The sequence below is a fragment of the Humulus lupulus genome, chromosome 8 (genome assembly GCF_963169125.1).
Source record: "Humulus lupulus chromosome 8, drHumLupu1.1, whole genome shotgun sequence".
NCBI lineage: Eukaryota > Viridiplantae > Streptophyta > Magnoliopsida > Rosales > Cannabaceae > Humulus > Humulus lupulus.
The window spans coordinates 148,599,265-148,612,212 of record NC_084800.1 but is presented as its reverse complement, the minus strand read 5'-3'; the positions used below and the strand labels follow the sequence as shown (position 1 = coordinate 148,612,212).

The window sequence follows — 12,948 nt, the reverse complement described above, 5'->3', positions numbered from 1 at the left end:
GACCTCTTGATAGGTTTTTTTTAAAAATTTTTTAACTCATTCTTCATACCCAATGCAATATTTGTTCATTTTGAATATTTCTAACAAATATTGTATTTCTTGTATATATCTAACAAATATATTTTTTTCTTTCAATTTAATTGATTATTAAATTAATTTAAATTTAGATTAAAATAATTTCAATTTAAATTAATATTATTTCAATTTAATTGATTATTAAATTAATTTAAATTTATATTAAAATAATTTCAATTTAAATTAAAATAATTTCAATTTAAATTAATATTATTTCAATTTAATTAATTATTAAATCAAATTAAAATAATAGTAATTATAAATTTATTTAATTTATTTTTTTTAAATGTGGGAGACTTTCAATGTCTCCCATTGGGAGAGGTGGGAGACTTCCCACGTCTCCCAATGGGAGAGGTGGAAAGTCAAACGTTGACTTTCCACCTCTCCCATTGGGAGACATGGGAAGTGACTCACCTCTCCTAATGGGAGACGTGGGATGTCTCCTAGGGACTTCCCACGTCTCCTATTGGGAGAGGAGAGTCACTTCCCACGTCTCCCAGTGGGAGACGTGGGAAGTGAGGCACGTCTCCCCATGGGAGACGTGGGATATATACCTACAATGACTCTAGCAACAACGTCTCACTAAGTGGGAGACATTGTAGACTTCCAATGTCTCCCAATTAAAGTCATAAAACCTCTATTTTGTTGTAGTGAGGAGAAGGTGGTGGCGGTGGTGGTGGATCTTGCATCCCTTGAAACAGAGGGGGATAAGCGAAATAGTTATTTTGTCCTCTGTTTAACGTCCACTGAGCCACCAACAAATTTAGTTGATCCACTTGATTATGCTCATATGCCTCCCGAGCAGCCAAATAGTTATGAGTGATCGTGTTTTGTTGAACAATGTAGCGCAGCATGTCATGCGAGTATTGCATATTACGATCAGTTGGACCACCAAGAGCCAAAGGAACATCCACATTCATTGGCCCCTCTACATTCTCCGGAACACTGTCATCCTCTTGATTTTCAAGGTCCTCATCATCACTCTCCCGCCTTCGTCGTTGGCCTTGTCGTCGTGGAGGTGCGGCTGGTGCTACTAAAGATGCATTAGGATAACGCGCAATTCTTGCTTTAGTAAGTTTCCCTTTAACTGGCACTGCTATATCAGTTTTTTCCTTTGGTACTTCATACACGACACACATATCTGTGATAAATGACCCAAACGGAAATCCCCCAGTAGTGATGCCACGAAGAACAAACCTCATACCCTGACGAATAATTCGTCCAACATCGATGGTCATCCCCTTCATGATAGCAAAAACCAACCTCATCCGGTCATTCGTCATATGGCTAACATGTCTAGTTGGGATCAATTTGGCTGCCACAAAATAGAACCATGCACGAGCTTCTTGATTAAGTTGCCATAAAAACATCCCATTAGGCTCATCATGAGCATATGCAATTCTAGCTCCTGGGCAACCTAATGTTTCCGCTATAAGAACATAATCATGCTGATCTTGTAGAAACAATTGGTACTCATCATGCTCGTTATCAAAGCTCTTAGTATTGAAAAAATCATCGATTGCCTTATAACTATCCACAGGTAGCCATTTTCCTCTCACAAAACATTCACCCTTCTCATTCAACTTTGGAAAATTCGCATAAAATTCATACACCCAAGAGATATTCATTCTAGTTTCCGGTTGCTTCACAACAGATTCCCACTGCCTACCTTCCATGTTGGCTCTAATTGGCTCAAAGATAGCACACGAACTAGGTTGAGGATCATATTCAATACCTCTTTCCTTGAGCACCGGTTTCCCCACAAAAGAAGTATATCGCTCTTCCGCCTCCTTACTTACAAATTTGGTGGTATCAAATGGTGGTGCCCTAGAAGATGAGGGTCTTGAACTATTTCTCTTAGGTCCCATGGTGACTCGGAACAACCCCCAAACAACTAAACAATCCCACCAAACGTAATTCACCACTTCTTTCTTATGACAATTAATAAAAAATCACCAAGAACAGTCACTTCGGCAATTTTTCAAACACTTGGTGGGCAACAATTATTCTCACTCTTCCCTTCCACTTTTCTCTCAATCTTATTTCCCCAAATCACAATAAAACTTCAAAAACTATCCAATAATCATCAATTCCAACACATTAATTCACAACATTCATCAAAATCAAAATTTCTTCTTACATTGCATATCCATTCAAGAACTTAAGTGCTCCAAAGAGAGGATTAAATGGCTTACTTGATGAATGTATGTGTCTTGTGATCTTCAATGAACTACTCCCTTCATAGAATTCGGCCCCCCTTGAGAAGAGTAAGTGAAAACTTGATCTAAATGGAAGTTTGATGTGGTATTGATGATTAGGGTAAGAAAAAAAAATGAAATAAAAATGGGATGAGAGATTATATGGATGAGAATGGAGGAATGGTGAGGAGAAGAGAAGAAGATGATGATTGGAAAATGGAAGAATAAGGAAAGAAAGTAGAGGTATGGGTGTGAGATATTGATTTTTCGGAGTAGGGGAAGAGAAGAAGAAAAATGGTGGTTAGAGAGAAAGAGGCAAACAAAAAGAATTTAAAAACCAATTTTTTTTTCTCTGTTCGAAGTGGCGCTGCGGCGATAAAGGCCCTAATGCTCCAGGATTTTTTCCTCGCGAATTGGCGCTGCAGCGCTTGGGGCTGCTAAAAAACACCCTCTCTGTTGGGTGTGGCGCTGCAGCCCTTAAGGAAGGCGCTGCAGCTCTAATTCCTGCCACAATTGTGCTGCAGCGCTATGAAAGTGGTGCTGCAGCCCCTGGAACACTGATTTTCATTTTTTTTTTCATTATTTCTTTCTTTTTTCACGATTTTCACGGCTCAAAATAAACTTAAAATTTACAAAATAAATAAAATAAAGTCTACTAAAATAAAATAAAATAAACTAAATAAGAATAACAATACTAAAACAATGGGTTGCCTCCCATTGAGCGCTTAATTTATCGTCTTTAGCTAGACATTGATGACGCTTCAGTTGCTGTCTTTGAGATACATCGTCTCCACCTTCTTGTGAATTTCACCAAAATAATGTTTCAACCTTTGTCCATTCACTTGAAAAAGCGAACCGTCATTATTTCTTAATTCCACAGAACCAAAAGGAGAAACTTTGGTGATAACAAACGGACCAGACCATCTTGACTTTAGCTTACCAGGAAATAACCTCAAACGAGAATTGAAAAGTAAAACTTGCTGTCCCGGCACAAATTCTCGCTTTAATATCATTTGATCATGATATTTCTTTGTCCTCTCCTTGTAAATACGAGCATTTTCATATGCATCATTCTGGAACTCCTCCATTTCATTCAGCTGCAATAACCTCTTCTCACCCGCTGCTTGGTAATCAAAATTAAGCTTCTTGATCGCCCAATAAGCCTTGTGCTCCAATTCTACTGGTAAGTGACAAGCTTTGCCAAATACTAGTCGATAAGGAGACATACCGAGAGGAGTCTTGTACGCTGTCCTGTAGGCCCATAAAGAGTCATCAAGCTTTTGAGACCAATCTTTTCTATTTAAATTCACTGTTTTCTCCAAGATAGACTTGATCTCTCGGTTTGATACCTCAGCTTGGCCATTAGATTGGGGGTGATAAGCCAAAGCCACCTTATGTCGAACTCCATATTTCATCAAGAGTGGTTTAATAACTTTGTTGCAGAAATGTGTTCCTTCATCGCTTATTATCGCTCTTGGAGTTCCAAAACGATTAAATATAAACTTCTGCAGAAAAGAAGAAACCACCTTGGAATCATTTGTAGTAGTGGCTATCGCTTCGACCCACTTTGAAACGTAATCAACAACGAGTAAGATAAACAAGTTCCCGAAAGATGGTGGAAAAGGCCCCATGAAGTCAATGCCCCACACATCGAACAATTCTACCTCTAAAATCACATTCATAGGCATCTCATTTCTTTGCGAGATATTTCCAACTCGTTTACATCTATCACAAGTCTTGACAAAAGTGTAACAATCTTTAAAAATTGAAGGCCAATAAAAACCCGATTGCAAAACTTTCGCTGCTGTACGCGATGGCCCGAAATGCCCACCATAAGGCGCCGAATGACACTACTCTACTATTGATTGAGTCTCTTCCATTGGTACACAACGACGAATTATTCGATCCGTACTCATTTTGAACAGGTATGGATCATCAAAGAAGTAGTATTTAGAATCATGAATCAATTTCCTCTTTTGATGTGCATTAAAATCAGGAGGTAGCTTGCCACTAACCAAATAATTCACGATGTCGGCATACCATGGAAGTTCTGTTGATACAGCCAGCAGTAACTCATCCGGAAATAATTATTTGATCGAATCTTTACATTCAGCATCTTTATTCTCTAATCGTGATAAATGATCTGCCACAAAGTTCTCTTTCCCCTTCTTATCCACAATCTCAATGTCGAACTCTTGAAGTAACAATACCCAACGTATCAATCTTGGCTTGGCCTCCTTCTTTGCAAACAAATAACGCAGTGCTGCATGGTCTGTGTATATAATAACTTTGGAACACAAGAGATATGGTCTGAATTTATCGCATGCAAACACCACCGCTAATAGTTCTTTTTCAGTGGTTGAGTAATTTCGTTGAGCATCATCAAGAGTCTTGCTCGCATAGTAAATTGCTCGAAAAATCTTCTCTCTTCGCTGGCCCAAGACAGCCCCTACCGCATAATCACTAGCATCGCACATAATCTCGAATGCTTGACTCCAATTCAGGACACTCATAATAGGGGCTGACACCAACTTCTCTTTTATCGACTCAAATGCCTTCCTACACTCTTCATCAAAAACAAAATCAGTATCTTTTTCTAGGAGATTGCATAGTGGCTTGCTGATTTTCGAGAAGTCTTTGATAAACCTCCTGTAAAAACCCGCATGCCCCAAAAAACTTCTTATCCCCTTGACATTCACCGGTGGAGGAAGCTTCTCAATGATGGCTATCTTGGCTCGATCTAATTCAAGACCTTCCTTCGAAACTCGATGCCCCAAGACAATCCCCTCTTGAACCATGAAGTGACATTTCTCCCAATTCAGCACAAGGTTCTTCTCTTCACATCTACAAAGGACCAATGCCAAGTTGTGCAAGTACTGGTCGAATGACGACCCAAAAATAGAAAAGTCGTCCATAAATACCTCCATGATCTCTTCTACCATATCTGAGAAGATGGCCATCATACACCGCTGAAAATTGGCAGGTGCATTACAAAGTCCGAAAGGCATCCTCCTGTAAGCAAAAGTGTCGTAAGGACATGTGAAAGTTGTCTTTTCCTGATCTTCAGGAGCGATTGCTATTTGATTATAGCCTGAATAGCCGTCTAAGAAGCAGTAATGTGTATAACCAGCCAAACGATCGAGCATCTGATCGATAAATGGAAGTGGGAAATGATCCTTTCTAGTCGCCTTGTTCAACTTCCGGTAATCAATACAAACTCTCCACCCCGTCACTGTTCTTGTCGGAATCAATTCATTGGCTTCATTCTTGATCACTGTCATTCCCCCTTTCTTTGGTAAAACTTGCACAGGACTAACCCAACTACTATCCGAAATAGCATAAATGATCCCAGCATTCAATAGCTTCAATACTTCTGCCCTCACTACTTCTTTCATGGCTGGGTTCAATCGCCTTTGATGCCCAATAGAAGGCTTATAATTTTCTTCAAAAAGAATCTTGTGCATACAAACAGTTGGGCTTATTCCCTTCAGATCTGAAATTTCCCATCCTATGGTAGATTTATATTTCCTCAAAACTCTTAGCAATTTTTTAGTTTCACATTCTGATAGTTTTGATGAAATGATCACTGGGTAAGTGAAATTCTCTCATAGATACTCATAACGCAAATGCTCTGGGAGTTGTTTTAAATCTTGCTTTTCCACCACTTCCTTCTCCACTTCTCCTTCCTTGGCTTGACAAAGAGTTTCTTCCATTTTAATACTACTAGCACAAGGAATAACACTGAGAGCCATCACACATTCAGCCACTTCGTCACCCACAAACTCACCATTCACCTTTTTCAAATCAGCCTGAGTAATACTAGAATTAAGGCAATGTTGTAAAGGATCAGCACATAATTCTTTTCTCATCGTCTCTTCTACTACTACCTCAATAGAATCCACACGGTGACATGTGCTCGTGTTGTCATGCTGCTGGAGTGCTTGATATATGTTGAATTTAACCTCTTCATTGTTAACCCTCAGTGTCAAATGACCTCCTTGTACATCAATAAGAGCTCTTCCAGTAGCCAAGAATGGACGACCAAGAATAATGGGGATTTCATGGTCCTCCTCCATATCCAAAACCACGAAATCAGCAGGAAAAATAAATTTGTCCACCTTAACCAACACGTCTTCAATCACTCCCCTAGGATAAGTAAGTGACCGATCTGCCAATTGAAGAGTAATGGTTGTGGGCTTCACCTCTCCTACCCCCAATTTCTTGAAAACTGAAAGTGGCATCAGATTTATACTCGCTCCAAGATCACACAAAGCCTTATCAAAGGACGACCCTCCAATAGTGCATGGTATAGTAAAGCTACCCGGATCTTTCACCTTTTGAGGCAACTTCTTCTGTAAGATGGCGCTGCATTCTTCTGTTAACTTCACAGTTTCAAAGTCTTCTAATCTTCTTTTCTTTGACATAACTTCTTTCATGAATTTCACATAATTAGGCATTTGCTCAAGAGCATCTGCAAATGGAATGTTTATGTGAATTCGTTTGAAGATTTCTAGAAACTTTGCAAACTGTTCATCTAATTTCTTCTTCTGAAATCTTTGAGGGTATGGAATGGGAGGTTGATACATTGGAAGGCTATCTTTCTCCATGCCATTCTTGTCACTTCCACTTTGCTTCTTGGCTTTCTCTTTTTTGTTTACCTCACGTACCACTGGCTCAACTTTCTCCTTTGAACTAGCTTGAACATTACCCTCATCAATCATCTTACCACTTCTCAAAGAAACTGCTCGGCATGATTCCTTTGGATTTACCACAGTGTCACTAGGAAAACTTCCCTTCTGATTAGAATTCACCGCATTAGCTAATTGGCCCACTTGAGTCTCAATCTTCTTCATTGAAGCACCCATGTTAGTCATATGGGTTTCTATATTGTCGAGTCTTGCTTCATTTTTTCCAAACCTCTTGTTAGACTCCATAATAAAAGTGCCCAAAATGTCTTCCAACGACTGCTTTTTCTCTTGTTGCGGTTGAGAATTCAATCCCAGAGGTGGTTGCAGCACATTCTTATTATTGGCATAAGAGAAATTTTCATGGTTGCGCAATCCTGGATGATAATAATTAGGCATGTTGTTGCTTCTGTAATTATTGGGGAAGGAGCGGTTTGCCATAAACTGGGCTTGTTCTGGACTCATTTCTTGCCCCTGCATTGCAGCAGCCGCTGCTACACTCTCCATAACTGTTGGATTATTTTGCGCTGATAGAGCAATCATTTGGGTTTGTAGAGCATCAATTTGGGCATTCAGGGCTGTCATCTGATCAACTTCATACAACCCAGCAACTTTCCTTGGGCCTGACCTTTCATTAGGCCACTGATAACTGTTGGTGGCCATTTCCTCCATCAGAGTGAAGGCTTCATCAGCTGTCTTGGCTAATAGAGCACCCCCTGCAGCAGCATCAACTATTGTTCGTGTTGGAGCATTCAACCCTTGATAAAAAATCTGAACTTGCATCCAATTTTGATAACCATGTTGTCGGCAACGTCGTAATAATTCCTTAAACCTCTCCTAAGCCTCATAGAATGGTTCTTCATCTAACTGTCGAAATTGTCCAATATCGCTTCGTAATTGGGCTGACTTTGAAGGAGGGAAAAACTTAATCAGGAACTTTCTTGCCATCTCATCCCATGTTGTAATTGTTCCAGACTGCAAATATTGCAACCAACTCCTGGCTCTTTCCCTCAAGGAGAAAGGGAAGAGACACAATCTGATGGCATCATTAGTAACGCCATTCATCTTCACTGTGGCACATACCTCCAGAAATATGGCCAAGTGAATGTTAGGGTCTTCAGTAGCTAGATCCCCAAACTGATTTTGTTGCACCATGTTAATTAGTGTAGGTTTCAGTTCGAAGTTTTTGGCAGCAATGGCTAGATTTTCTATTCCAGTGAGATTCTCATTCACAACAGGCATGCAAAAATCACGCACTGCCCACTGCGCTGGATTAAGAGGAGCCCCAGCAGCTACTAGTTGATTGTTATTATTGCCATTGCCACCGTTGTTGTTCACCCCGTTGTTGTCCATATTAAGCTCTTCAGTCCTTTTCTTAGATCTCAACTGACGGAGTGTGTGCTCAATTTCAGGATTCAGAGGCTCAACAGGTGTAGAACTTCTAGTCCTTCGCATATACTGAGAACACAAGAACAATCTATAACGTTAGTAACAAAACAAATAAAAATCTAATTTAAAATCAAGACTTAAAGTTTCAATATTAGTAAAATTAATTTTAATCCCCGGCAACGGCGCCAAAAACTTGATACAGATTTTTCTACCGTAAGTGTACGGTGTATTGCAATATAGTTTTAAATTAAAAGATGTCGAACCCACATGGATTAAATATTAAATTCACTAATTACTATTACTGTTAAGTCTATAATTTTAATTAGAAAAGTCAATAAATAAATCAAACAATAAAATAAAGAATATGAAATAACAAGATAATCAATTCTAATGCTCTTGGAAAGTGATTAAATAAAAGATAAATGTACTAGAGTAATGATTTCACTATTCAATTATGAACATGGTTTCTTTATTATTCTAATTAGTTCTCCTCATTTGTAATTTCTAGAATTCTAATATAATGCATTTATCTCTCTCAAGCATATATGCAATTAATCTCAATTAATCAATATGATATCTCTATTCGCTATTAATTAATCAAGACGTCATTAAGCAATAGTTATTCTAAACCAAATTCATAGAGTTCAAGGAATCTCTCAATCTCACAATCACTCTATGTCAAATCTTCTTATGTCCAATCTATGTTTATCTTTCTCAAGCATAAACCCTAGATTTCAATTCACAATAATGATGGCCAAACATTAATATGATAAAATTAAATCAAGAAGATATGAACAAACGAGAAAAACTTCATAGAAATAATAATAAAAACCAAAATTCAATAATCAAATAGATTCATCTAATACTCTAGCACAAAAAGAGTTTAGTTCTCCATTACAAACATAAACATAATAGCAATGTATTTGTTCATAATTAAAAAAACTAAAAATGAAAGGAAGAAGAAATAAACTAGATGTAATGGTGATGATCTTGATGATGTCTAGCCTCTTCTTCTTCTCCAAGCCTCTAATCTCTGATCTAATCCCTCCAAAAAACGTCCTTAGACCCTAATTAAACTTTTCCTTTTATATCCCTTGCAAAAAGACCTCTTTTGCCCTTCAAAAATCTCAATTTACGATTTCCGTACAGCTCCTGGCGCTGCAGCCCCTTAAACAGGCGCTGCTGCGCCACAAATGTGCCAAAAATGAGTCTCTATTTCAGTCAGGCGCTGCAGCCCTAATTCAGCCCAGAAATAGCGATGCAGCCCCTGAATATGGGGCTGCAGCCCTAATTCACGAATTTTTCATTTTTCTTCGTTTCACTTCCGTTTTGTACAAATTTCTCGCCACTTTTCCTTGGACCCTACACAAACACAACACAAGCATAAAACCAAGCAAAAACACCCTAAACACCTACAAATTAGATATATAATGACACTAATAAGTGAATCTAAAATTCAATTATCAGGCCACCAGTATAATGTCCATAGATCTTGGTACATCTTTGTGGTACCCGGATGAAGTGAGTATGGCGTAGTGTGGGACTCATCTAATATCTCATGCCTAATCCCCTCATCTGCCGGAACACATATCCGTCCCTGATATCAGAGCAAACCTGTCTCTGAAACTGAATAATCCTTAGCTGTCCCCGCTAAGGCATGCTACCTATTGTCCTGCAACTGCACATCTGTCAACTGACCCTCCTTGACCCGCTCTAGCAGGGTCGACTGGAAAGTGATATTAGCTAACTGGCCCACCACTAGTTCTATCTTTGCCCTACCATTTCATCAGCCAATTCTCTCGAGATTTGAGTAGAACTATACAACTGTCCTGGGCCCCTCCGGCTCAATGCATCTGCTACCACGTTGGCTTTCCCAGGGTGGTAAAGGATATCATAATCATAATCCTTAGCCAACTCCAACCAACGTCTTCGTCTCATATTCAGATCCTTCTGCGTGAAGAAATACTTCAGACTCTTATGATCAGTATAGATCTCGCACTTCTCTCCATACAGATAATGGCGCCACACCTTCAGTGCAAATACCACCGTCGTTAACTCCAAATCATGAGTCGGATACCTCTGCTCATACTCTTTCAGCTCTCGCGATGCATAGGCAATAACTTTCTCATTTTGCGTCAACACACAGCCTAAACCCAACCTCGATGCATCACAGTAAACTACGAACTTCCCTTCCTCCGAAGGAAGACTCAACACAGGCCCAGAGATAAGTCGTCGCTTCAACTCCTGAAAGCTGTTCTCACACTTCTCTGACCAGACGAACTTTTGATTCTTTCTTGTCAACTTTGTCATTGGCGAAGAAATCTTCGAGAACCCCTCCAAAAATCACCTGTAGTAACCAGCCAACCCAAGGAAACTCTGCACCTCCAAGGCATTCCTCGTCCTTGGCCAATCTCTAACCGCTTCAACCTTGGACGGATCCACCTTAATCCCTTCTGCCCCAACTATATGTCCAAGAAAGGTCACCTCTGGTAGCCAAAACTCACACTTCTTAAACTTGGCGTACAATTGATGCTCCCTTAACCTCTGTAAAACCTGTCAGTGATTCTGCTCATGCTCTATCTCTGAACTGGAGTACACCAAGATGTCCTTGATGAAGACAATGACGAACTGATCCAAAAAGTCCTTGAACACTCTGTTCATCAGATCCATAAAAGCTGCTGGGGCATTGGTCAGACCAAAAGACATGACCAAGAACTCGTAATGCCCATAACGCGTCCGGAAAGCCGTCTTCGGTATATCCTCATCCTTGATCCTCAGCTTGTGATAACCAAATCGAAGATCAATCTTTGAGAACACCGTCTTACCTTGCAGCTGATCGAATAAGTCATCAATCCTTGGCAGAGGGTACTTATTCTTAATATTTAACTTATTTAATTCCCTGTAATTGATGCACATCCTCAAGGTCCCGTCCTTCTTCTTAACAAACAACACTGGAGCGCCCCATGGAGAGTAGCTAGGTCTGATAAACCCAAAATCCAGAAGTTCAACCATCACTGGCAGTTCCCTAATCAACCTCCTAGAGACTACCAACTCCACTGTAGGCGACAAAGTCCCAAACCCCGCAGTCCGATACTCACTAGGTCTACACAGTCTATCAATCACCCTATTAGAAACAAAAGAATGTGTAGCACCAGAATCAATCAATACTATAAAAAGGAAAGCCAGCACTAGAAAGCTGACCTGTCACTATTGAGGGACTAACCTCAGCCTCCGCCTGAGTCAAGGTGAATACTCAAGCTGGAGTCAAGCTATCCACCATTCCCGCTTCACCTTTCTTCACCGTTGGGCAGTCTTTCCTGAGATGCCCCACTGCCCCACACACAAAACATGCCTTGGCCCAGCACTCGCCCAGATGGTGTCTTATACACCTCGGGCACTCTGGATAGGTCTGCCATGTCTCACTGCCACCCTAATGGCCACCCTGACCACCCCGACCTCTCCTATCAGGACCAGGAGCAGCCGAAGTGTCATTAGTCTTCCTCTTGAAGTCACTGGGGCCTCCGCCCCTACTTGCCCCTGAATAAGGAGACAACGCCCTGCGGCCCTCACGCCTTACCACGCTCTCCTTCCATATCTTGTTCTCCGCTTCCTCAGCAGTAAGAGCCCTCTCAACGGCCTGGGCATAAGTTGTTCCTCCAGGTACCGTTGTGATCCTAACATCCCGGGCTATCATGGCATTAAGGCCCCTAATAAAACGCTCCTGCCTAACAGCATCAGCAGGCACAAGATCTGGTGCAAACTTCGCGAGCCTATCAAATTTCAGGGCATACTCTGTAACAGTCATACTGCCCTGTACCAAACTCACAAACTCATTGACCTTTGTTTCCCTGACAGCAACATTGTAGTACTTCTAGCCAAAAAAATCCTTGAAACCTTCCCAAGTCAAAGTGGCAACATCTCTGGTCTGCGATGCCACTTCCCACCAAATGCGGGCGTCCTCCCTCAATATATAAGTGGCACAGGCCACTCTATCCTGCCCCTCGACTCTCATGAAATCCAGAATCACTGTAATCATAGTTAGCCACTGCTCGACTTTCAACGGATTTGATCCACCCTCGAAAATTGGAGGTTGCTGCTTCTTGAACCGCTCATATAACGGTTCCCACTTGTTAACAACCTCCCCAGGCTGCACAGCTGGTACCACTGCTGGTGGTAAAGAAGGAGTGAATAAAACAGTGATCAGATATCAAGTTGTTTGAGTAGAATAAAACAGTGATCAGATATCACCTCCCATTGAGAAACAACAGTAACAAACTGAAATGAATCCAACCAGTCCTCATTAGAAAACACCCTATTCAACTTAGAGAAAATGTGATTCCCCCCTTCTTGTTTATTAGACCATGTATAATAAGATCCCATCATCTTCAGTTCATCAACCAATCCAAGGTATAGCCACTGCCGAGCATCCTCTAATTCTTTCACTGAGATTGATCTCCCACCCATTCTATCATTAGTGTCAAATACAACTTTAAAATCTCCTAAAATAACCCAAGGTTTAATAGGGAATAACAAATGAGCCAAATCATACCATAAGATTCTTCTAACCTCAAACAAATTAGAACCATACACAATAGTAAGAC

General features: G+C 40.4%; 1 protein-coding gene across 1 annotated transcript; it reads right to left on the bottom strand.

Moving 5' to 3' along the window:
* Window positions 1-5,878: 5,878 nt before the first annotated feature.
* LOC133796147 (uncharacterized) lies at window positions 5,879-7,741 on the bottom strand. Its single transcript, XM_062233629.1, has 2 exons — window positions 6,801-7,741; window positions 5,879-6,683 (listed from the first exon to the last, which is right to left on the bottom strand). The coding sequence occupies exons 1-2, from the start codon at window positions 7,739-7,741 to the stop codon at window positions 5,879-5,881; spliced, it is 1,746 nt and encodes a 581-aa protein (XP_062089613.1).
* Between the last annotated feature and the right edge of the window lie 5,207 nt (window positions 7,742-12,948).